Source organism: Rattus norvegicus, chromosome 8, assembly GCF_036323735.1.
Source record: "Rattus norvegicus strain BN/NHsdMcwi chromosome 8, GRCr8, whole genome shotgun sequence".
NCBI lineage: Eukaryota > Metazoa > Chordata > Mammalia > Rodentia > Muridae > Rattus > Rattus norvegicus.
The window spans coordinates 84,574,679-84,600,238 of record NC_086026.1 but is presented as its reverse complement, the minus strand read 5'-3'; the positions used below and the strand labels follow the sequence as shown (position 1 = coordinate 84,600,238).

At 43.4% G+C, this 25,560-nt stretch overlaps 1 protein-coding gene across 9 annotated transcripts in view; it reads right to left on the bottom strand.

Annotated features, from left to right (window-relative positions):
• Atosa (atos homolog A) overlaps positions 1-24,879 on the bottom strand; it is a 77,744-nt gene extending 52,865 nt beyond the window's left edge. For 3 of the 9 annotated variants that reach the window (XR_005487782.2, XM_039081141.2, XM_039081142.2), the window contains exon 1: positions 2,909-8,906. Coding sequence is in view for 8 of the 9 variants with exons in the window: in XM_039081141.2 (XP_038937069.1) it covers positions 2,909-2,945 (37 nt within the window). In the remaining variant the exon portion in view is untranslated. Of the gene's footprint in view, positions 1-2,908; positions 8,907-23,932; positions 24,050-24,465 lie in introns of those variants that run through there. The other 6 variants (XM_039081144.2, XM_063265179.1, XM_039081143.2 and 3 more) reach the window with 5 other exon arrangements.
• Positions 24,880-25,560: the final 681 nt, after the last annotated feature.

The following is a 25,560-nucleotide window of genomic DNA, read 5'->3' as shown; positions in this document are numbered from 1 at the left end:
ATGTACTATGTTCTTACTAAGTGTCAAGTCTATGTAGCACAATTCATGTGGGAAAGTGCCCAGCAACAGACTGGGAGCTGCCAGGCTGGAGGCTGGTCTCCATTATGGGAGGCTGAGATAGGATGGTCATATGAGCTCAGAGTTCATCCAGAAAAACACTGTCTCAAAGGAGAAAAATAAGAAGCAGAATATATATATATATAATATATATATATTCATATATATATTCAGAGAAAGAGTAGGGGGAGAGGAGAGGAGAGAAAAGGAGAGGAGAGGAGAGATTGGGAGAAGAAAATAGCTGATCAAAATAAAAAAATAAAAGAGTAAACTCCACCTGCCCTACCCTAGCTGACTATGGAAAGCAATCTTTTCTTAGATTTAGGCTACAGATAAGCAAAGATTTCTGCAGGTTAAGAGTTGAGTTTATCGTGCAGCTTTTAAGTGGACATTTACAGGATGAAGAAGCAAACATCTATGGTGACACCTAAGTATAAATGATCTCACAGAGACTAAAAAAGTCCACCAGATTGGTGCCCACCTGGTCCTGAGGAGCCAGGCTGGAGAAGCGGCTTGGTGGCAGTGGACTTACCTAGCTTGTCCACAGCCCTGGGTATAAGCCCCAGAGCTACCATCATATGCTCCTCTTCCAACAACAGAGAACAGAATTTAGAGATGGTAAGTAAGGTGTATTAACATGTCACAGAGTACAGATTTCAAAGCATACAGGCAAATTTCTATGTCACTTTACTTGATAAGTAGAACTGTTTGCCTCAATAAAGCAAAGTACAAAGGCAGATAGAGGATTTACAGATCTGACACAGAAGACAGGGGGATGCCTACCATCAAGTAATAAACTCAGAGTGGAACCAGCTAGAAGGCTACTGTAACATCCATTGCCCTGAGATTCTGACAGCCAACAGGAGTTCTTTCTCGGCTACGAAAGGAATCGTCAGATGCCAACAAGGACTCAGTGGAAGGTTCTGCCAAGAATATCCCTGTTTAACACAGCAAGCCTGTGTGACCAATGAGGGTGTTCAGCTCTCTGTCTGCAGCTCTGTGTTCCCCCATCTTTTACAGCCTAGAAAAACAGCCTGCGCTCAGTTCAATGAATTATTATGGATAAACCAAAGAGAACCGGATAGCAAGACATTTTAAGTAAAGCTTTGGGGTTTGTGATTGTATAATTGAGAAAATGAAGTTAGCAGTGGATAAGAAGAGCTCAGAAAAGAAAAAAAACCACCAGACTGTCTCTGTGTGGTCACTGTCTTCTTTTTTTAAACACAGGGTCTGGCTTTGTAGCCCAAGCTAGCCTCTGATTTGTGATCCTCTTGTCAAAGTGTCTCAAGTGCTGGGATTACAGGAGTGTGCCACCATACTGAGCGAGTTCTTACCCTGACACAAATACTATCTATCTGTATTGTTAAAAGTAAGCAACAAAAGGCACAAAAGCAGGGACATATTTTGAGTTACATACAAAGGAAAGAAATATCTTTTCCTCACTTATCAAAAATGCCTGACACTGGTTGGTTTGACTTTCTAATTATAAGGACTTTTTGGAAAAGAATAAAAAAAATACAATTCCAGAGAATAATGTTTGTAAACATTAGGAAGTTCAGACTTACACAGCTATATAAAAGAAAATGTGGTGGTTCACAAGGTAGCTCAGAGGCAGGGTGCCTCTGTAGTATGCACAAGGCCTGGGTCTGATCCCTGGTACCACAAACGAGCCAAACCACAACTGACCCTGTACTCGTTACGGCTCAGCACTGACTGCTCATGAAATGGCAAACATGCTAATTTAAGTCCCCTGCTTTAATTAGCTTAAAAGAATCATCATCTATGCCAATTATATAAATTCTAATTTCATAGTATTAAAGAAAATAGTGGTGGTGCACACCTTAAATCCCAGCACTTGGGAGGCAGAGGAAGATGGACCTCTGTGTGTTCAAGGCCGGTCTGGTCTATAGAGCAAGTACAAGCCCAGAGAGGCTACAGAAAAACCACCACCATCACCACTGCCACTACCACCATCATCATCACCACCACCACCACCACCAACAACAACAACAACAGCTACAACAACAAGAAAACCCTTGTTATTAGGCCAGAATTTTCAGATCTCAAACTGTACCTTCTACCTGGTTCAATTACTAAATCAGTGTGGTTTAATTAATATTTTTTAATATTTGCAACTAGCTCATCAAGTGTGAATTACTATACTTTGGAGCCCAACTTTAGTCTTAGAATACTATTGTAAACATTTGTGGGTTGGCTTCAAAATCTTTTGCTTTCTTTTCTATAGCCATTTAACAGGTTTACTGGGGAATTACATCACTGTCTTTTCTCTGAACTGCACAAAAGTAGTCAAGAGACCCAATAATTAAGAGACAGCATAATTTTGGGGCGCATCTTCATAAGTGCATTATGGCTGGGCAGCATGCATACCTTCCTGTCAAATCCATTAAAGCTAATCCCTGACAGTTTTGGTCTCACTCAGAAATCATTAATTCAACTAAACATATATTACAGATTTTCAAAACATTTCCTGGCAGCCTTTGTTTTAAAATCTCTTCTGTGCACACAGCAACACTTCTGGCTAACCACACTCCCTCCTCAGTGCTCTCATTTCTATCCCATTTTTCCTCGTTAAAGTGAGAACACTGTATCTGGTTTCTTTTCTTCCCACTCATTGTTCAGATTAGCATTTTAATAATCCTTCAGGCAATGCTGGTCAAAGAAAACAGGCTATCTGAAGCAAAGGACGATTCCCTATGTCCCATGACTCTCAAAGTCCAATCATATCCCTCGACCTGTTTATTACAAATCCATGTAAACCGGTTAGCAGTACAATCAACAACCACCCCAGACGGGACAACAACACAGCCACTGGAAACACCTCGTTACACACCTTGTCTGCGGAGCCCTTTGTTCCCACTGAAAACCATACTGGAAGCCTCTGGCTGTCAGCTGCTACACTGTCAGCCGCAGAGGGAAAGCACGGGAGCAGAGTGAGCGAGCGCGGAGCAAGCGCTGGGTGCTCCGCTTCCCGTGCAGGCTTCTCACAAAGGCAGAGAGTAGGGCGCACATAGCAACAGTGCACTCAGCTGATTGGACGCGGGGCTGTGCTCAGCCTCACTCCTGGGTCGGCTAGCTCGCTCGGCTTCCTGTCTACTTGGCAGCACTGTCATGTTTTCTTTGCTCCTCTTAAGAACTCAGCTGTGTTTAGGCAACTTGAAAGGAAAGAACAGTGAACTGACAATGACCAAGACGTCTAACACGGGGCCCCAACACGTGTACCTCTAATCGCTCTTAAAAGACCAGAAGTGTGTAAGATAAAATTGATCTCTGTTAGTGTTGCACATAAAACCCGGGACAAAGCAGGGAAGTAAAGGGAAACATTCATTACCTCCTATTTCGAGTAAATCAGGTTCTCACTTAAGTGAAACCCACAAACAACGTACAAATATAGTAATATGTAACCATGTGAACACAGCATGGACTTAGGTACTATGAACTCCAGCAGCACACCCTAGGAAGTCTCCTCTAGAAAGGCACTGACCGGCAGGCAGGGCCTGTCTTGCTGACCCCTTAAGTCCCAGTGCCTTTAGAGGTAAGAACAGGGTAAGCGGTCAAAGTAAGATTCAAAAGGGAAAAGTCCCAAGCTGCCCAGTGAGCCCTGACAGTGTGGGGTAAGGGTACGAATTTCCACCAGAAGGTCTCTTGTTACAGGGAACAAGACACACAACCGAAATTCATTTACTTCTATCTTAAAATTACCTGGATAGTGAAGGTACTGAAATCACGAGGTTCCATGCTTGCTAGTCCACATCATTTCCGAGAACATCAACAGAAAACACACCTCTTCAGCTTGTAAAGCTGTTCAGCTCTTTTTTTGTTTGTTTGTTTTGTTTTTAAATTACTGGTATTGGTAAGTGAACCTAGGGCCTTATGTTTGCCAAGCACTCACTCTGTCACTAAGCTATACCTCAAGTCCCTAGAAGCTGCCTGGGAGACTCAATTCAGGTATTAAGGGACAACCGGGAAGGATCACAAATGTTTCTGACTTCAGAAATGCTTTTCTAAACATCTCACCAACCAGGACATGGGGCTCTGCATGTTAAAGCAAGGGAACCTTTTCATGTGAGCTCTTGGCGGCAGCTGAGAGGTCTGCACAGCAGCCACTGCAGTCTGCTGGTTACTCAGAGCTCTGTTTATCGAGTGTCCTGGGTGGGTGAGTGCAGCATGATGGGACACTGGCTACTGAGCTCCAAAGGAGCACCGCCACAGGAGCACCACAAGGCTAGTCTTACATGAGAGGCTAGCTACAAACAGCCCAGCAGTTTCATAACAGTCCCAGAATCCACAAGATTACTACCCCAAGGAGGCATCCAGATCCCAGGGGTTTATAACATATAAGTAAACACGACCAAAGAGTTAAATGTGACCCTATTACTGGCTCCTCTATTAGGCAGTGGGAGAGCTCCTGAAGAGAAGGCTTTAAAGTTAGACCAAACATGAATCTTCTATTTACTAACACCTAAGAGATAGAAAGTTACTAAGCCACTAAAGCTTCCTTATCTTTAAACCACTCCTGATACAAGACTAGTCTCAGGACCCTCTGAGTACTGGAGCTAGACTGTAAACAGCTGCTGATAAATAACTGCTTTAAGGGGTCTCCTCCACCACACCATGACCTTCCACTGGCAGTATCACATCTGTACTACAACTGCTCACCCAGCAACATGCCGAATTAAATCCCACGTAATTTAATTTTATTCCAAAACTACTAGAGATGAATAGAACACAAATGAATAGAAGTATTATTTTCACTGCGCAAATAAGAAAACTGGCTCATCTAAGGGAAAGGCATTAAAAATCTGGATTAATAAATTTTAATTTCAAAATTAACTCTTTCCTATCTTTCAAAAAATAAAAGAACCATGTAAAACCCAGCTGAGCATGGTAGAACACAAATGTAATGTTAGCGTTCCAGAGGCTGAGGCAGTAGGATTACAATACCCAGGTCATCTTGAGTTATGGAGTGAGACTGTGCCTTGGAAATAAAAACAATACTAATAATTCCTAGGTGGACTGGGAACCGTTCCCTTCACTTACAGCTGCCGAGCAATGAGACTAACGGTTAGTACTCCTGGGTGCTTACTGATAATACAGTATGGATCAACACATAAAGAAAGATTCCTTAGCCAGGTGTGGTGGACACCTAACAGGCAGAGGAGGAGGAACGGAATCAGATTTTGAGGCCAGCCTAGGCCAAGTTATGATATTCTGTTCAAAACAAAACAGCAACAAAACAAACTAACCAACAAAAATCACCAAACCAAAAACCAAAACCAAAACAAACAAAAACTAGCCAGTAGAGCCCTTGGGAGGCAGAGGAGGAAGGATCTCTGAGTTTGAGGCCAGCCTGGTCTACAGAGCAAGTTCTATGACAGAACCACATTAAAAAAAAAAAAACCAACAAAAAAACCCCAAAAACCCTGTCTCAAAAACCCCACAAAAATATACACATACATCCTAAACAAGAAAATGGGAGAACTCATAGAGAATATATTACATTTATTTAGTCAGTATAATTGTATAAATAACTGTTTCCAAGAAGTGTACCACCTTGAAAAATGAAAACAACCAAAAAAGTTTATTTAGCAAAATTCTTCCCCTGTGCTGCCACCAGTTTCAGGACACTTTGAACAGGACCTTACCTTTTTCTGAAAGAGTCTTGCTTTTCCTTGGGTGCTAATCTTAGTAAACAAAGCTGTGATGGGTATGAGACAATGACACAGCATAAACCATAAGCCAAGAGTCTAGACACACACAAGGGCTGGCTGCTGTCCTTAGGTCTCTGCCTGCCCCCATTAGTATGCACCATACATGGTCCAGTCCAGGAGGTTACTTCTGTTATCCCAGTGCAAGGAGACTGACAGGAAAGCACATCTTTTATAATGGTTTTAAAAACAATATATTTGTTCCAAATAAAAAAATGCAAGAACTTCAAAAGCAAATGCAAAAACTTCAAAAAGCTTTATCTATGCTTCCTGCTAGCAGAAATAACTCCTAAGATACTTTAACTGCAAGATTGATACTTTCTGAACAAAAAGGGCCTTTCAAAGGTACATGTTAACCAATGGAGGCATACATACATATTAGAGAACCCAGACATAGGGGCTACCACCCAATTGGTTACATACCCATCTCCTCTTACCCAAGACAGTTGTTACCCAACACCTGAGAAAACTGACTTGTTACCTGCCTAAGTAACCAGAGACAAGTGGACAGAGCTAGGGTCCAAATGTAGCTCTTCCTGTGTCTAATGTAGGAGCTTAAACATAGCTGTCCTGACCAGAAGCTGTGTGTAAAGGGGGAGAAAGTCAGACAGTCAGATAAGACAGACAGACAGAGGAGACTGAACTGAATCTACAGTTTGCGCTCTGTCTCTCTCTCCCCATGTTTCTATGTCTTTCCATGTCTGTCTCTGTCTCTGTGTTCTCTCTCTCTCTCTCTCTCTCTCTCTCTCTCTCTCTCTCTCTCTCTGTTCTCTCTGTGTTCTCTCTCTCTCTCTGTTCTCTCTCTCTCTCTCTCTCTCTCTCTCTGTGTGTGTGTGTGTGTGTGTGTGTGTATGTGTGTGTGGGTTCTCTGTGTGTGTGTGTGTGTGAGGGAGAGAGACAGAATTTTACTATATAACACTGGCTGGCCTCAAACTCACTTGTAGCCAAGGTGGTGCCCTGAGTTCTCAGTGACCCTCTGGTCTTGGTCTCACACCTGCTGGGATTACAGGTACTCAGCACCACACCTGTTTATTCCTCCTTTACTTGTTTATTTTTAGACAGGGTCTCAAAATGTTGCCTACCCTGACCCTGAATTCTGTAAACCTGTGGCACATAGGTAGACCTTGAACTTGGCTCCTCCTGCCACAGCATGGTGAACAGCCATGAACAGCTAGGATTACAGGCCTGTACCACCAGGCTCAATGTTTCTCTCTCTCTCTCTCTCTCTCTCTCTCTCTCTCTCTCTCTCTCTCTCTCTCTCACACACACACACACACACACACACACACACACACATACACACACACACACACACACACACACACACACGCGTGTGCGCACAGCAAATAACACAGATAAATAACAAATTTATCTTGGAGCTGATCCTGACTATCAGTGGTTTCTATTCTTACTTTATGTCTCTTAAACAGTGTCACATTGAACATCTTAATAATTAAGTTGCAAGAGAGATGAGACAGTTAAAATTTAACAGCTAGCAGTTATAGAAATAGCTAAGCCTCTTTGTAAATTAAAAAGAGAACTAGTATTCTGTTGAGACAGCCTAGAGATAAATCAAGGTGTCAGTCACATTCGGTCCTTTCCCATGTAGATGCTGAGCAAAATGTCTGTGTTTGTTGAGATGGTTTGGGTGGCCAAAGAGCCCCAAAAGTACTTTGTTATTAGGAGCCAAACACACTTTTATATAAATCATAATAAGACCCAGAGAGACCTAATTGGCATCCGCATCTGTGCTGAGGTCTGGGTTACAGTGACCTAGATGGGCTGCAGTAGCAGGGCCTTGCAGAGTATTTCCAGAGCTTGTTTACAAAACCGAAGATCTCAGAGAGAAGAAAATGTTCTAGTTGGTTCTTTTGGCACCATTCACACTACATTGTTTCAAATGAGCTAGAACAGGGGTTGTTTTAATCTAAACTTCTGGACAAACACTTTGTCTAATAACATCTGTACATACATCAGTCACATATTAATAAGCATTAGGACCAGGCATAAGAATTCATTTTAATACCCTACGTGTGGTTATTCTCAGCATTATTACATAAAATGTGTTCATCAAAGTTGTGTTCTGGGGAAAGAACTGGAAGAGCTTGAAGGGGCTCGAGACCCCAAAAGTACAACAATGCCAAGCAACCAGAGCTTCCAGGGACTAAGCCACTACCTAAAGACTATACATGGACTGACCCTGGACTCTGACCTCATAGGTAGCAATGAATAGCCTAGTAAGAGCACCAGTGGAAGGGGAAGCCCTGGGTCCTGCTAAGACTGAACCCCCAGTGAACTAGATTGTTGGGGGGAGGGCGGCAATGGGGGGAGGATGGGGAGGGGAACACCCATAAAGAAAGGGAGGGGGGAGGGGGATGTTTGCCCAGAAACCGGGAAAGGGAATAACACTCGAAATGTATATAAGAAATACTCAAGTTAATAAAAAAAAAAAAGTTGTGTTCTGGGATTTGCTAATGCCCTGTTATTTCAAAGCATGCTACTTTTAGGTCAACTGTAAAAATCTAGAACCAATAAAGCCTTTTTATTCTGATAAACCAATGTTTTCCGAGGAGATAAAAGAGTCCATAATTACCTGTTCTTTTTTAAGATTTATTTATGTTATATATGTGAGTACACTGTCACTGGCTTCATACACACCAGAAGAGGGCTCCGATCCCATTACAGATGGTTGTGAGCAACCATGGTTGTCAGGAATTGAACGAGGGCCCTCTGGAGGAATAGCCAGTATTACCAATCTCCGAGCCATTTCTCCAGCCCACATGTTTTTTAAACAACTGCAATTTTGCAATGTTGTGAGACAGGATTTTGGAGATTAAGAAGCTCAGTAAAGAAACTAAAGGAGTTGGTAAGGGACAACTCTAAGCCCTATGGCTGTCGCCGTCATGTATCCTGCCCTTTCTATTAACAGGACTGGCATCAGTGACAGATTGTATACATTAGGTTCTGGAGAATGTTAGCAGATGTCTACTAAGGAAAGCAGCTCCAGGGGTTGGGCATTTAGCTCAGTGGTAGAGCGCTTGCCTAGGAAGCGCAAGGCCCTGGGTTCGGTCCCCAGCTCCGGAGAAAAAAAAAAAGAACCAAAAAAAAAAAAAAAAAAAAAAAAAAAGGAAAGCAGCTCCACAGAGCTCGTCAACCCAGTGAGGTGGCACACGCTTGTAATCCCAGCACTAGAAACTGTGATCTAGGAAGACTGGGCAAGCAGTCTAAGGTCAGCCTGGGTTACACAAAGGGAGGGGGACATGGTGTAACAGTAGAGGACTATTAAAGTATAAACAAGGCCCTGGGCTCCATCCCCAGCACTGGCCTGTGCTGCACAAACTATTTACTTAACTAAAACGTACACACAGAGCAGGGACTGGAATTAATGTTCTAAAAAGCAACAAAGAAATCAAAACTGTCATTTTAAAAAAATATTTATTTTTCTTTTATTTATGTGTGTGTAGTATGGCTGCCCTCAGAGGCCACATGAAGGTACCAGATCCCCAGGAATTGAAATTATAGGTGGCTATGAGCCTCCTCAAATAGGTGCTGGGAACCAAAATCAAAGCCCCTCTGCAAGAATAGCAATTGCTATTATTAGCCACTATGACATCCAGCTCCATTTTTTTTAATAAATAAGGAAGAAGAAAACACTAGTCACCACTGCATGTAGGAAGACCGACAAGTGACTCTGGCAGCAGGAGTGTTGTCTCAGGCAGCAATGTCAACTATCCAGCTCTGAACCTTGAATACATTTTATAAACGTGTCCTAATATTTTCAAGTTTTACTTTTTAAAGTACTGGAGAGATGACTCAGCAATTAAGAATACTGACTGCTTGGGGTTGGGGATTTGGCTCAAAGGGGATGGGGATTTGGCTCAGCGGTAGAGCACTTGCCTAGCAAGTGCAAGGCCCTGGGTTCGGTCCCCAGCTCCGAAATAAAGAAAAGAAAAAAAGTACCATATAAACATCCAAGGATAGCAAGCCACGCCTGTAATCCTAGGATTTAGGAAGATCCGGAATTCAAGGTTATTCTTAGCTATGTAGGGAGTTCAAGGCCAAGCTGGGCTATATTCCTTTCAAAATATACTCAAACCAAACCAAACCAAACCAAACCAAACCAAACCAAACCAAACCAAACCAAGCCAATGACCCTCCTGCATCTTGCCTACCATGTCTAAAGGAAGCAAAGTACTCATCTTGAGGTGCTGCTGTTGCTTACGTAAGCAATAGGCATGTGAGTGTTGTTTGTAAACATTATATAAAGCCAACTCTGTGGCAGGAGGCAGGAAGACAGCCAGAGGTTTGATGCACCCGCTTCCCTTGGAATAAAAGCTCAAGCGAGGAGACAGTACCTGGTCTTCCTTCAGTACTAAGACTCCAGGCTCTTTCTAAATTCAGGGCCTTTACACTGGACACTCCGTCCCCTTCCTTCACAGCTCATTCCCTCTTGTCCTTTGCTCTTTCTTAGAGGTCTAACCACTTGCTCTCAGCCTCTCCCTCGGCCTTTGTGTTCCACCTGTGTATTAAAGACATGCTAGAGTCGACAGTGATGGACAACCGCACTGCAACTGATTTAGAATCAGGCTGTAGATGGAACTCGTCCCACACCTCACTTCAACTGAAGGCTACAACAGCCCTGTGCACAGATCCTACACAAATGCAAGTGCTGCAGGTAGGAAATCTGAGGCTGTCTTTTACCGGTGGACAGGTTACATCTGTTCTCCATACCTTACTGTCAGTCACTTGCCTTCCTGTCTGCTTGCTTGCCTTCATGCCTGTTTGTGTAGACCAGGCTGGCTAAACTACAGAGATCTGCTGGCTTCTGCCTCCTGTGTGCTGGGATTAAAGGTGGGCATTACCACTGCTGACCCAAGCCTAGTTTTCTTAACTGCAGAAGTTAAAGAGCCTCACATTTTCAACAAGCCTTTCCCACTGCCTTTTAGCAACTAAATGGCTCTGAAAGTAATTTAAGAGTAACGAAAGCACTGTCAAAGCCTGAGAGGCTAACAGAATTTACTGTGCCATGCATTATGTATGTAACCTGAGGCTTTTCCTCTGACCTGAGCCATTCAGAATACCTGGTAGACACCTGAACTCCACAACCTGAGTTAGCAGAAAGACATTATATACCTTTCCAGGTTAGCTGGCAAGCATAGCGTACCTCCAGGACCACCACTCACTCTGCATAGCCATTAGCCATTACTAAGATGAGAACACACTTTCTCTAAAGTCTGGCTAGATCCTTCCCAACTTCTCAGTAGATATGTCCAGGGAAACATCTGAGAAAGGAGTTATTAATAGAGGGACATTATATTAAACCTAGACAAACTCCCTGAGGTCATCTCACCTAAACATCTGACAAGGAGGATTATGGCTGAAGAAGGTGGTGACTATTCACACAGCCTAGTCAGAGTTCCCAAACCTCAGAGTTCCTCCTTCATGCTTTTCCCTAAACAAGACTTGCCTGTTGTCCACCAGCTTTTCTTCCTCTCACTAGGTTGTGAGATCATTTCTGTGGTGGGGGAAGGAAAGAGATGCATGTCTGTCCTCTCCTCCACACAGCCAGGGCAGCTTATCTGTGTTGCAGGGACCCCCACGCACAGGGCTCATTGGAAGCTTCAGGATAAGGCACCTAATTCCACAGCATTTATTAAGCTTCTTCAAGCAACTGTCTAGAACAGGAAAATGAACCACTAACCTTCCCACCTTTCCAGATATATTTCTCCCTCGTATGTCAGAACCTGTAGCTACTTCAAAATAATAGTGCAGCTCACTGCTCTGACAAGAGAAGCATAAAATAGCAGACAACAGGGTTATTAGTACTGGCACCACACAAGCAGTTTCAAGAACCTTCAGAATAGAGAATACTAACCCTTCCTGTTAATAAACAAAGAACGAAGGCAAAGGGTAGAAAAAAGGAGAAAAGAAAGAATTTAGCCAAGAGCAAAGGGTAGTGCTGAGTAATTTTCATAAGCACAGGTCAGGATGTAATCCCGAGATCTAAACATGATTTCAAGGCCATCAGATGGTAATACCTCTTGGCTTGTTTACACCTAAAGAAAGAAAATCCAACTATTCTTCTAAAAAGTTCTCTGTAGTCATAGTACTTACTATGTACTTACTCTTGCCCACTGTCAAACAGATTAAGTCCAAAGTCCTTAGTTTGATATTGAAAAATCTCTTCCATTCCTAAATTAACCCTGAGTCCAAGAATGTGCCTTCTACCTTGTTTTAATCAGTGCTCTGTTGCTGTGAAGAAACACTATGAGCATAGCAACTATTAAAATTGGGGCTGGCTTACAGTTCAGAGTGTTTAGGACATTATTGTCAGCAGGAAGCATGGCAGCGCTCAGGAGATGTGGTGCTGGAGCAGTAGCTGAGAGCTCCATATTAGAGTCCATAGGTGGCAAGAAGAGTCACTAGGCCTGGCCTGAGAGGTAGAAACCTCAAAGCATAACCCCAGTGACACACTACCTCCGAGGCCACACCTCTTAATCCTTTCAAATACTGTCACTCCCTGAGGGTACCATTTTCATTCAAACCACAAGCACCTCTCCACCGTGACTCTCTGCTCACAATGGTCTTTGAGTTATCTCAGCCCATAACTGTTATTTTAAAAGTCCATCTATACACACCATCCATGTCTTTCAAAGCTCAACATAGCTGCTGTGGCTTCTTAAAGATCATCCGTGCCTTTAAATCCATTTCCCCTGCTGCAATCAATCATGTCAACGCACTTTGACAGAGACACAGCTCAGACCCTCACCCAGCTATCAGCTCTATACAGATGACTGCAAGCTGCTACAAGATAAACAACTACAAGACAGAGTTGTAGATATGCTTAAACACACACACGTTATCTGTGTAACCACAACTTTCTTAGCAGACCTCAAAACACTGAAGGGATTCCTACTCATTTGGGATTTTCAGATGAAATAGATATGTATGTTAACATTAAACCAATACCACAAAAATCTAAATTCATTCCATAGTTATACTCCAGCAAGTGGGCGCCCTTCTCAGGTGACAGCTGGATCAGACGGCTTGCTGAGCTGGCACCCATGCTTCTGGCCTTTTCCTCACTAGATAACCACTGCCTTGACTTCATTGTTTGTATGTTTGGGAAAAGCACGGGTGACACAGAAGCATAAATGCTTAGCCACTGATAGCTTGTGCCAGCTGTGGTGGTGAAACCTGTAATGCCAACACTCTGGAGACAAAAGCAGTATGATAGCTTTGGGTTCAAAGTTCAAGGCAACTGGGATACTTGCTAAGACCTTGCTTTAGAAAAATAAGCAAACAAAAAGAATAAACAGCACTTAGATTTTGATGCATATATAGTTTTTTTATCATATAATTTCATTCATTCTACAAATAACCTTATAGGAATAAATATCCCCATTTAGAAGACAAAACAAAAACAAAACAACAGCAACAAAAACCCAAAAAACTGAACCAGAGAATCTTATTTTACATTACAAAGCTTAACAAATTACAAAATGATACATAGAAATTCCCATTAACGTTCTGTGCCTTTCTCTCCCAACAGAGTATTTAAATGACATTGTCTATTATTCAAAAACACCATGAAACAAGTCTGAATTCTGGACTTGGAGAATAAGAGGAGCCTGGTCCACGTCCTGTGGAATTCTAGGTAAGGCTGTCAATTATTAAAACACAGTTCTGGCAATAACTCATCATTCTGTATTTTCTATCAAGTTCCTAGTGCCCTCCACTCTGCCAATCTCTCTGCATTCTCTCTAAACTAGTGTTACTCTGAACTGATCGTCACCACCCAGAAACAGCTGGATGAGCCCAAGTTAACTACTTCCTCTTTCCTGTGGTGTCTGCCCCAGTTCATGCTGGTTTCGACTTCTAGTTTGCATGGTGCACTTAACACCAATGTGACACCAGGTCTGTTGGCCTCTTGTTCCTGTTAAAAGTCGTTTTTATAATAGAGTCCTGATATACTCAATTCGTTAGATCAGCTGAGGAAAAGGAAAAAAACCAAGAGCTAACCTTAAATCCTTTCCTGTACCATACATGAGCTGGGTCTTGAAACTCACGAGCCAAGTGGGCTAACCCACACCCCTGCCTGTGTAAGGCATACAGTTCCTGCCATTGCCACATTCTCAGCTCACTTTCCAAAAGTCTTCAGGTTGACAGTGTTAGAGCAAGAACCATTACTCAGATAAGGTCATTTTGTTCTGGCAAATACTGACTTTAGAATATGTGAATACACATATATGTGTGTGTGTGTGTGTGTGTGTGTGTATACGATGTATATATTACATATATATACATACATATATAATATACATACGTATGTACATATATATGTATATATGTATGTGTGTGTATACACACACACACACACACACACACACACACACACACACACACACCCCATGTGAGTGCCTGGGAGTTACAGACAGTTGAGTCACCACCATGTGGGTGCTGAGAATTGAACCCAGGTCATCTGCAAGAGTAGCAACTGCTCTTGACCACTGAGTCATCTCTCCATCCCTTGACACTAGAATTTCAATCCAGGTTTGATCATAAAAATTTCAGGTCCTTAACTCCTGTTATATCATATTACACAGCTAAGAGGGGATCCAACTGACCTGACTAAATGGGGCCACAGTTTAATACTCCTGGAGAACCATCTAACCAAGCTGAGCCTGTAGTGCAGGCCCATTACCCCTAGCTACTTCAGAGGCTGAAGCAAAGGTCAAGGCCTCTCTGTAAAGGCTGTGAAGATAACTCAAGGCCAGCCTGGGGGTGGGAAGGTAGGGTGGGGGCTAAATAAGACACTGTCTCAAACTTTAAAAATAAAGAAAAAATTTAACTAAATATGCATTTATCAACCCAAATGACTCTATACTTGGTAAAACTTGAGTCAGGGAATGGGGAGTAATTCATTTTCTAAAATGTGTGAATTGCTCTTAGGAGAGTGACCCCAACTGTGAAGCACCTGACTGCTGGGGAACACTGGCCTGTCAGCTTCTGCTTTGGAACAATCCTACCCTCAGGGTAAACCAGGAGTGTTTATAGCATTCCACGGTGTTACAGAGCCCTTTGTCACACCCTTTCACCTGAGTTCAGAACCAGGACTGAGCCAAGCACATTTTCTTGTTGAGAAAACAGGTTTGGGACTTGACCCAAGTCACAAAAGCCAGTAAGTGACAGGCCACCCCCAAATCTCAACTCTAAATCCTCTAAGTCTTTTTCTTACTCTTCTATCCTGCTCCTGTCTTCTTGTGCTTACAAATGGAAAGTTCACCAGTTTAGGCCCTCCCTTCTCAAACAGCAACAGAAACAAACTGAGCGTGGGGTTGGTGATCAGAGGTTCCTCCGAATATCTATCTGTGGGTGACTTGTTAATTCTATAACCTGGAGATCGCTGACACCAAGCAGCTTTTGCCTTTGTCCTATTGTATGGTGTTTTATTTCAGTCCAACTGGACTTTACAACACACACACATACGTATGCACAGAAGACACATATGCACATGCACACTCACAGGCACACATTTTCTTCAATAGGAAAATGCTAGGCTGGGGATACAGTCCAATGGGCAGATTGCTTGCCTCTAACTCACATGCAAGAAGCCTCTGTCTGATCTCTAGCACTGCATAAAACTGTGCACAATAGCACATCCTGTATTCCCAGTCCTTGGGAGGAACGTAAGACACTGCCCCCCAATCTTTGAATGTGCACATTTTTTAAATGGATTTGAAAAAAATCAGGTACAAAGTTGTGAGAATAGCCTAGAAGTAAGGATTTTACTTAATGCTAATGACAACTACCTTTTCTTGCTCCCATTTCTTTCACATTGATGTGTACTGGCCATTTATTCATTCAACAGATGTCTATTAAGTACAGGATATGCACCTACAACACACCTGCCATTTACAAAACTGATCAACCAAGGGACACAGCTGAGGTCTCGTGTAGCAACACACAGCAAACAAAGAAAAAAAGATAATGACAAAGTTTAGTAAACGCTATCAAAGGAGCACAGAGTGCTGGCCCAGAAGAGCAAGAGACAGCTAGGTTAACAGATATATCAACAGTAACAGCTAATGTGAGTTGAGAACATTAGGGTAGTCAGGGAAGAAACTTCTCTGAAAGGAAAAAAAAAGATCCCAGTCTAGAAAGAGAAAAACAAGGAGCATCACAGGGTTCTGGAGAGATGGGCTTTTTGGATAAAAGGAAGAGTTGTATCTAAGACCCTGGGTGATAATGGAAATCCAACAAGATGGCCACTGGCACTGGGTGTAAAGAACAGGAAGACAGGGGTTGGGGATTTAGCTCAGTGGTAGAGCGCTTGCCTAGGAAGCGCAAGGCCCTGGGTTCAATCCCCAGCTCCGGAAAAAAAGAACCAAAAAAAAAAAAAAAAAAAAAAGAACAGGAAGACAGGTCTAGGCTTGTTGCGCTGTACCTGAGGAGTACCTTCTACAGGAAGGGAAACACAAGGAAGTTCCCCCTGGAGTTTAGGCATCTTATGCAGCTGTGGGCCTACAGTTTGGGTTAAGAACTGGAGTCTTGGGGTTGGGGATTTAGCTCAGTGGTAGAGCGCTTGCCTAGGAAGCGCAAGGCCCTGGGTTCGATCCCCAACTCCGAAAAAAAGAACCGGGAAAAAAAAAAAAAAAAAAACTGGAGTCTTTACCTAGACAGCCCAACAGGAGCCTCAGATATAATCACCCAACTACCCTGACTTTGTCATTTCCTTTTGTTCCTTTGGATATAATAATGTCTTATTCTGAAGTCCAGACTGGCTTGGAACTAATTCTGTAGCTTAGGCTAGCCTTGCTTCAGCTTCCTGAGTACAAAGAGATGTGTGAATTTGCATTCTAGGCTCAATTCTGACATGTCCCCCTAGCCCATCAGAGAGGACAGAATTACCTGCAGAGGAAGGCAGTGCCTTTCCAGGTCCAGTGACTTCCCTTTCAGCACACATGCACGTAACACAGGAGTAAGTAAGCTTAGTTCACACATGCATGTAACACAGGAGTAAGTAAGCTTAGTTCACACATGCATGTAACACAGGAGTAAGTAAGCTTAGTTCACACATGCACGTAACACAGGAGTAAGTAAGCTTAGTTCACACATGCACGTAACACAGGAGTAAGTAAGCTTAGTTCACACATGCACGTAACACAGGAGTAAGTAAGCTTAGTTCACACATGCACATAACACAGGAGTAAGTAAGCTTAGTTTAGGTTCTCATTTCAAAAGGGAGGAAGGAAGACATTGTCATAATCAGATCCAAAGATGAGGGACCAAAGAGTAAACAAAGTCAGATATGGTGTGAACCTGTGCAGCTGGCACTCTAGAAGCTGAGGCAGGAGAATTGCTCCAAAGGCCAGCCTGGAATACAAAGTTAAGACTTTGTCACAAGAAACAAACAAGCAGGGCTGGAGAGATGGCTCAGTGGTTAAGAGCACTGACTGTTCTTCCAGAGGTCCTGAGTTCAATCCCCAGCAGCCACATGGTGGCTCACAACCATCTGCAATCAGGTCTGGTGCCCTCTTCTGGCCTGCAGGTGCATAAATGCAGGCAGAAAGCTGTATGATGTATACATGATAAATAAATAAATGTTTAAAAAAAAAGAAACAAACAAACATGCAAACACACACACCAAAAAACAAGGAAATGAATAAATATAAATGTTATTTGCTTAAGCAACTAAATTTCTTCTGTACTTGTTTACATAATATGCTCAAACCACGGGGATATCAGTGTTTTAAGTGACAAATTTCAAATCATTTGTTGCATATATAGTTTCTTACGTCTACCTGCAGATTTTTTCCCCCTCATTGGACAGAGAAATGACAGTGTTCAGTCCACTAAATCACTTCCTTTTCACTGGATGACAAGCAGAATCATAGGGTACCGCTCGGTCCACCCCTTTACTACCCTGGCCTCAGAAGTCACATCAAGCTAGCAATTATTTGACAGTGCCTGATGTGTCGAGGCTCATCAGCATAAGTGTGTGACAGCCTGACAGGGTGGCCGGCTCTTAACTCGGATCACCTCGACTGAGACAGACGCAGGAGCTGAATCAGCGCCTTTGTTTCGCCCTCCAGGCTTTCTCTAAATGATTGGCTTCTTCCTTTGAAAATGTCCAAAAGCAACACCAGCAGCAGCTCACATTTGCATGCTTAGTAAGCGGCAGCTGCTGTTCTGAGCACATTATGTATGTTAACTTATTTCATTTTCTGGGTAACTCTAAGCCAAGGTACTATTTATTAAAAAGCCCATTGTGAAGACCCTGGAGGCAGGACACAGCATCCAGAGCCACAAAGCTCAGGAATAACAAATGGAAACGCTCGTTTCCCCAGCGGCTTTTACACTTGTTTGTTTGTTTGTTTGTTTGTTTGTTTGTTTGTTGTTCCCTCTGGGTTTTAGGGATGAAATTCAGGTTGTCAGCCATGACAGCCAGACTCCTTCAATCCTATTTTTCCCAATAATTAAATTATAATACCTTATAATACTGCCATGTAAATTAGTTACCAGCAAGGCTGGGAGCACATACTAGAATGCCACATTTGAAAGTAGGGTTCACCTTTTTAACTATCTAAGATACCCTGTGTAAGAAACTAAAACCCTCTGTGACTCACTTTCACTCATCTATACAACAAAGGTGCTACAATAGCTATGTGCCTGAGTATCTGTGCAGACCAAGTGATGTCTGGAAAGGACACAGAACAGGATCTCTGCACGGCCGAGTATCAGCTGTCATTAATACCTCTATTACCTTCCGCTGGGGGGAAGCCAAAGACTGCTGTGGTTAACATAGCCAACATCTCTTTTCTTCCAGCAGCTGTCATTTCTGTTGTTTGATTTACACAGGCTGGCAGTCAACCATTCGCACCACAAAAGGAACGCACCCTGATCCACCCCCACCCCCACACACACTCTCCTGTCCTAATCACAGCTTCCTTCTATCTCAGGTACCTGTAGACCATCATTTGAAGAAAAAGGGGTTGTTTATGTGTATATAAGAAGGTCCAAAGTCACGGCAATCCAGAGGTTAATGACAAAATTTCTAAGATGATAAAAGGGAGAGCCAGCACATTTTGACTTAAAAAAATAACAAATTGTTTTATAGACCAAGTTTTACACTAATAGTTCTCACTTGAGGATCAGACATGATCTAAAAAAATATCTAAGTATGAATTGAAACGCAGTATATTTAAATAATTGATTTATTGATAACTGAGGTTTGTTTTAACAAGTTTCTGTAACCCAAAACAGTACTTAAAATAGGCAAAATTAAGATACTTTATGTTTGTAGCATGTGAGAATATGACTTAATTACTTCTATACAAATGTCACATCTGAAAGACTTCCCAAGAGACACCAGACATCCCAAATTTGTATAACTTGGGTCAGTCCCAAGTTGCACATCCTTGAGTCTAAGGCAGAAGAGCTCACCCTCTGCAGCCACCTGGCTGGCCTCAGCAGGTATGCCATTTAAAAAACTATAATCCGGGAAAACTTATTCTAGCCACACCACTCCTCAGACAAACATTAAGATAGTTCTAAGAGCAGGAGATGGCATAAAGAAATAAACTACACACTAATGTCCTGCACTCCTTCTTAGGATGCATGTTTCCCCCGGATAGCTATATATTAAGAGGTTACTGAATGTTCCCGAACTTTCCCAGGTCGGGTGTTATGAATGGAAAAGAAAGACCAGTACTAGGCCACTGCACACTTACTCCTTCCCTCTGTGGTAGAGTTTGCAACTGACCAACATTTCGGCAGCCATGTGCGCACAATGATAAAGTCAGGTACTTAGTCCTAGTCCTACCGTGTGCCAACCACTACGTAGTTGAGGTGGGAGATTGCAGAAGTGCTGTGATGAAGATCATACAGTGAGCTAGAAAAGACACAGTCCCGACTCGAGTGCACACTAGCAACTAACATCAAGGACTCATGTTGCCACCATTACCCAAGCTATGTCCGAAAACTTAAAAGGTAAAATACTATTGACTCTGTGGAATGTACCCATTTGCTACACAGTAACATGTTAATTGAGTATAAACAAAATCTACAACTTTCACTTAATTAACAGGCAAGAGTTACTATGCATACCCAGCACATAAAGCAGTGGATCTCCACCTTCCTAATGCTGCAACCCTTTAAGCAGAAAATTACTTCATTGCTACTTCCCACAGCCCACAGGTTATGAGCTGCTGATAGAAGGAAGGTCTTTAGCACACCTTGAGATACGGAGTTGACATATTTCTAGAGGAATCTTGTCTCTTGCTCCCAAATCCACTTATGCCACTCTGATCATTATAATAAACCAAGAAACCATGAATTCAAAATATCATTACTGTGAAAAGCAAATTGACTACTTTGAAGATTATATATATAAATAGATACCCAACTCTGAAATCAGACCTGCTTCACCCTCCAAGAGGCTCACAGTGATAGGGTATATAGCTCAAGGACACTGAGTGTACAGGCCCTGGATTTACTCCCTAGCACCAAAAAGAAAACCTGAAGGGCTGAGGGCGTGGCTGAGTGGCTACTCTTGCAGAGGACCAGGCTCAGTTCTCAGCGCTCACATGGTGGCTCTCAACTGTGATTAACTCCAGTTCTAGTGTCTTCTTCTGGTCTCTGTAGATACCAGGCACGCATATGATGCACAGACATACAGGTGAGCAAAACACCCATACACATAAATGTTTTTAAAAAGATAAAAACAAAGCAGGAAATGAAGAAGAAAAAAACCAGAGGATATGAAACGAAAGGGTAAATGAAAAGCATCGTAATTTTTGTGTGATTCCCACTTAACAGTTTTTATTAGCCAACCAATTATCATACCCAATCACATAGATTAACAGGCTCCAAGTGCACTTACTTACAAACATTATAGCAAGTTCCAGGGCAGTGTGGGCTATATACACAGTGTGACCTTGTATCAAAAGACAAGGGTAGACACGGCTGTACCTTATTAAGCAAACAGTTTCAAGTTTCTACATTAAAACACACACTTTACTAGTTCTTGGATGAGCATCTGAGAGTCTTCCATTCACTCTCATTTTACAGAGAACCCGGTATCGGGTAAGATCATCTAGTTCTCCAGGGCACAGACTAAAAGCAGAAAAACTAAAGGAGCAAGGATAAGTACATCATTGACGAATACAGCAATTACAGGGAGCCATAACAGCAGATATAAACAGAGAAGAAAGAGTAGAGTAGTTAAAGTTAGAGACAACAAGAAAATTTCATGAACTTACCTAGCTTCTCTAGATCCTGACATGGTACAGAGATGCAATCTTCAGAAGCCCCCCTTTGTCATCAACTGAGGTTTGACTATATGGATGGTACACACTCTTTTTCCCTGAAAAAGCATGTGTGCTCGTGTGCGCCTGTGTGAGCGCATGTGTGTCTGTGTGTGTACATGTGCTTGTGCGTATGATGGCCAGAAGGGGGCCTCAGATCCCCTGGAGGTGGCATGACAGGTGGTTGTGAGCCATCCTGTGTGATGCTGGAACCTGACCTCAGTTCCTTTGGAAGAGCAGCCGGTAAGTGGTCTGGACTTCTGGACTATGGAGTCATCTCTCCAGTCTCTCTCTCTCTCTCTCTCTCTCTCTCTCTCTCTCTCTCTCTCTCTCTCTCTCTAACTGGAATAAAAGGCAGCACTTGGTCAATGGAGGCAAGAGAATCAGAAGTTCAATGCCAGTCTCAGCTACAAAGTAAGCTGAAGACTAGCCTGGGCTAAATAAGACCATACAAGAGCATGTTGCACAGAGTGATGAAAAAAATCTGAAAAACTTACTTTAGTGTCTCTGTAGTAGTTTATTAAGTAAGAATTTGTAATAACTCTGAATCTTGTTCCAAAACAAAAAGTATCCATGAGCCGGATGGACAACAGTCCATGGCTTTATAAAATAAGAGCTCAACACTGGACTTGGGATTGCTTCATTTTTATCTAAGAGTGATAAAGGAGGCCTTGTCTTCCAGGAGAAAGAAACTCACTTGCACTCCCCAGGAATCTTGAAGTGGGTTTGTTTTCCTTATTAACTTAGTATCAGTATATTACTGAACCTTTTATTGCTTAGTTACAACTCTACCTGAGGTAAAACAACTTTCCTCAACTTTCTGCTGCGAATGCTAGCTTTTCAACTGTTGTGGCTTTAAAACAACTTTTTAACAACAATCCAAGGCAAACAGTGACTTTGATTCATTTGCTTGTTTATTCTGAGATGTAGCTTCTGACCTCAGAGCGAGTTTTTCCAGTCACTGATGTAATCTAAAAATCTAAACTTAGCATGGTCCACAGGCAGTCAGCCCTCAGTAGCGATGCATTCGATGACACTCCTACAGGCTTTAGCCGCAAACCTATTTTACTTAACGGTAAAGCATTCGAAACTAATTTAAAGCATGAAGTTAAATATAGCTGTCTCCCACTCCTTCCTAGGATATTTTAATAGTCATTACGACCAAATGATATATCTTATCTAGACAATATTTCTAATCACTTTGAAATATATATATGCATATGTATATATGATTTTCTTTTGCATCGGTTCTTGTTAATCCACCTCAGCAGATAAATCACTATTTCCTATCCTGAAACCTTAGATTTGGATGAATGCTGTAGTCTAGTCCTTACTTCAAACACGATACCTACTGTATAATCCCCTGGACTCAAACTCCTATCAAAGAAGTCCTCACTCCTAACCGCTACCATAACAAAGACCTCTCTGTCCTTATATGACGGCTGATGAGCACCTTCTTTTCAAGTCTTTGAAAAGCAAAATGAGGCCGGTGTGGTGCTGTATCCCCGTAATCTCGGCATCCAAGAGATTAAGGCAGGGAGGGATCCTAGCTGTAGGCTAGCCTCCGGTAGTAGTGATACCCCTTTTCAAGATATTTCTTATTATTTTAAAAAGATTCCCTTATTGGGTCTATGTGTACATTGTGTGTAAATGTGATCGGGTTGAGGTCGGAGGTCAGAGGTCAACTTTCAGCAGCCTCCTTACCTTGTAGGCTCTAGAGTTTGAACTCAGATCATCAGGCTTGGTGGCACCTTTACCCACTGAGCCATCTCCTGGGCTTGTGACAACCTTTGTTCATTTTTCATTCAAATTATATGCCAGGGTTGGGAGAGGAGTAAGACAGATGTGTGTGTATGTATGTGTGTGTGTGTGTGTGTGTGTGTGTGTGTGTGTGTGTGTGTATATATATATATATATATATATATATATACATTTTTCTCTAAATCTTGAAAATATAGGTTTAGAACTGGGCTTGATAGCCCATGCCTTTAATCACTGCACTTGGGATTGTCTCTACAGAGGCAGGCAGATCTCTGTGTTCAAGGTCAGCCTTGTCTACAGATTGGATTTCAGGACAGCCAAGGCTACAAAGAGAAACCCTGTCTGGAACACAGGTTTAGAAAAGAAAGCTGTACAAAATACAGATTTAGAATGGACAATTGGGCCCTAATTGTCCATAGGAGACTGAAGCTGGGAACTCTGAAAACAGTTGGAATTGGAATTCACTTAAGAGTGAAAAACTAGGGAGGAGTCACAGTGGTACATGCCTGTAAAGCCAACATTTGCAGGTAAGGGTAAAAGGATCCTTAGGGATTCTGGGCCAACCTGGGTTACATGGTAAGAGACCTGTGCCAGCCTAGACAACTTGACAAAACCCTGTCTATAAAACAAACAGCAACAAAACACACCAAAAACAAACAAACAAAAAAAACAAAAAAAAAAACAAAAAAACCCACAAAAAACAGCTAATGGCTACAAATAATACTCTTTATGAAGTTCAAACTCAAGTTTCAAAAGTTGACAAACTTTTCTGAAGTTGGATTGACTTTACCTAAAATATGAATTACTGCAACTAAAAAGGATGCTAAGCCAGCAACCACTAGTAAATACTACCCTTGACACCTTCATTCTGCCAGACACTCTCTAAGAACAGGTCCTTCCACCGGACTTAACCACCTACTCCATAAGTCCATCTTTTCCTCAGAGTCTGGTGTCTTCCCAGAGACGGTTCGTCACGTCTGAAACAGGAATGGTAGATCCTGCCGAAAATTAGGTTAACGCCTCTAAATGGAGACAGAGAAACAAAACACAACTCAAGCCCTACTTAAATAAATCATTTACCTCGGTCTGGCTTCATTTTGGCATCCAATTTCCACCCAAAGTGCTGTAAAACACAGGTGTGGGTTCTTCCAACCGGCACACGGCTGACTCAATGGCTTCTGCTTCGTTTTCCAAACGCTAAGAGATCAAAATAAACAGAAAAATATGAAGAAAAAGAAATAATCGGGTCTTAATCCCCCGGATCTTGCAAGAAAACGACTAAGTTAGGCCTCTTCCTGGTGCAGACTGCGGTGACAGAACCCTGGGCAGGTCTGAAGGAAAGGGGAAAAAAGTCTGTGCACCGCCTCCCCAGGCGTCCTCGGGCCTAGCACCCCTGTTCCCCGCCCCTGCGCTCTCCAGGCCAAGGTGTCCTCCTCTGACACAGCGTCTCGGAAGCACCAGCAGGATCTATTTATGCCCTGGAGGTACAGGCACGGAGGAGGAAGAGTCGGGCCACAGGAGCTAAGGCAGCCCTCGGTCCTGTAGCCTCCGGGCACTGAGGCACCTCCGCAGGGGCTCGGGCGCAGCAGCCCCCTCAGCCCCCCGGGCCTCACCTGCGAGGATCCCCTCTGGCTAACCTCGCCGAGGCTTCAGTAGCCGGGTTCCAGCCGGAGCCGGTCAGCAGCAGAGTCTGGGCATGTCCTCAGCCGCGCCGACCCACGCGTGTCTCTGCCCACCCGGGAACGGCTCCCATAGCCCGCCCGCTCGCCGCCCTCCGGGACCCCTCGCTCCTCCTCCCGGCACTGCTCTCTGCGGCCGCCGGGCCGCTCACATCACACTCTGTGCTCCGGGCCACGCCTCCCCGAGCGCAGCGCACAGCGACCCCGCGGCTGCCGAGACGCCGAGACGCCGCGCCCCGCGCATCCACCGGCCCCGCTGCCTGCCAGGCTCGCTCGCTTGCTCTCTACTCTTTCTCTCACTGTTTGCCCTGTCAAAACACTACTCTGGTCACGTGTCTCAACAACAGCCAACCCACTCTCGTCACTTCCTCCGCCGAGGCTGCGCGCGCCGGTTGTTATGGCAACGCCGCCGCGCGCCCTGGAGTTGGAGTTTGGGGACCCGTCTTGCGGGACAAGGGTCTCAGAGGACCCGGGGACCCGCAGGCACCGCGCGCCTAAGCAGCCGTGGAACTGCGCTCCAAGTGCACTGGGGTCACCTGGGAGATGTCACCCCAGGGCTTACCCCAGACGGGAAGATAATTATAGTTTCTACTCCTCCACAGGGATGCTGGCCTGGCGCAAAAGAGCTGGAAATCCAGCAGCCCTAAATGCATGCATTTTCCCAATGGGATCCTGTTTGATGTGGCCTGGACAGGAAGGTGGGGGGAGTCAAACCTACCAGGGAAGGGTACTTGAGGACCAAGGAAGGCCCCTTCCCACTGCACCCTAGATTTTTTCCGCATCTGTAGGACTTAAGAACCCAAGCTTCAGAAGCACTGGATGAGCTAAAAATAGCTCGTAACTTCTAGAGCACTGACTCACCGCCAAGCGGACACTTCTGACACCATGTTATTGTTGGGGAGCTGTAATTTTCTTGTTGTGCTATAACAATGTGACACGATGACACGGCGTGTTCTGATGTTGTGTCATCACTTAAACACAAACAGATGTCAAGAGTTGCTGTAGCTAAAAAAAGCAACAAGGGCTGAA